Raw genomic sequence first — 1,132 nt, 5'->3', positions numbered from 1 at the left:
ACGACTGGTTATTTAATTTGCTGCTAGCTAAAGAATTTTACTGCGATTTTCACTATCCACCAACTGTGAATATCTAATTGTCAAATAGTCGACATATTTAATTCCATTTTAGAAAAAGAGACTTCAAACAAGATCTTCTCACAATCAAAAACAAAATGTTCAACATTAATTATTATTTTTTTTTATTATTATTCAATAATTTGTAAACATTAACAACAATTAAGGGCTTCGGAATATTCGTGGAAAATTTTGAAAATCGATTCTTTATTTAAAAGCATCCAGCAGCTGCTCCATAACCTTGTCCAAAGGTGTTGCCATAACCATAAGAAGGAATAATATTTCCGCCATAACCATATGATCCAGCACCATAAGATCCAACACCATATGAACCGACACCGGCATATGCGCCAACAGTTGAGGTAACGACAGGGGTAGTAACGGCAGTAACGACCGGTGTAGTGACGGCAGCAGTTACAGGAGCCACAGCAGCACCATAACCATAAGATCCAACACCATACGAACCAGCACCATATGAACCAACACCATACGATCCTGCACCATAAGATCCAGCTGAGAATGAGCCACTTGGAACTACAGTCAACTTGACAACTTTAACATTATTGCCATAGCTGGGACCATAACTGCCATAATTGCCACCATAACTTCCGCCGCCATATCCAGCACTATAGCCTCCACCATAACCAGCACCATAACCTCCACCATATCCAGCACTATAGCCGCCAGCATACCCTCCTGCCGAAGGTACACTGGCAATTACATCAAATGTGGCCTGTGAAGGTTCCAACAAGGCAACAACCAAAGAAAGAACGCAAACGAAGAATTTCATTTTTAAAATATGGTGTAGGTTTAAAATCTATATCTCTCCTTTGGATTCCGCTGTGTTCTTCCAATGATAGAACACAAACGACTAATGACATTAATGAAACATAAGGATGATTTTATAGTACAAATTAATGATTTTCAAATGTCGCTTGACAATAAGGAATCATTGTTTCAAAAAAAATATTTTTGTTCCGCTCGCATTTTGTCCACTATAGTTAAAATTTAGTTGTACACATCCGTTAATACTAGTACGCAGTACGCATTTTTTGTTTAATTTTGTGGTTAACTA

At 37.7% G+C, this 1,132-nt stretch overlaps 1 protein-coding gene across 1 annotated transcript; it reads right to left on the bottom strand.

The window, feature by feature from the left end:
* Nucleotides 1-268: 268 nt before the first annotated feature.
* Nucleotides 269-847, bottom strand: LOC133334045 (keratin, type I cytoskeletal 9-like). Its single transcript, XM_061542347.1, has one exon. The coding sequence runs from the start codon at nucleotides 845-847 to the stop codon at nucleotides 269-271; it is 579 nt and encodes a 192-aa protein (XP_061398331.1).
* Nucleotides 848-1,132: the final 285 nt, after the last annotated feature.

This window comes from Musca vetustissima, unplaced genomic scaffold, assembly GCF_032173495.1.
Source record: "Musca vetustissima isolate MV318-11 ecotype Yass unplaced genomic scaffold, APGP_CSIRO_Mvet_v1 utg5179, whole genome shotgun sequence".
Lineage (NCBI taxonomy): Eukaryota > Metazoa > Arthropoda > Insecta > Diptera > Muscidae > Musca > Musca vetustissima.
Note: the sequence above shows the minus strand (reverse complement) of the source record. Positions and strands in the feature narration are given on the sequence as shown.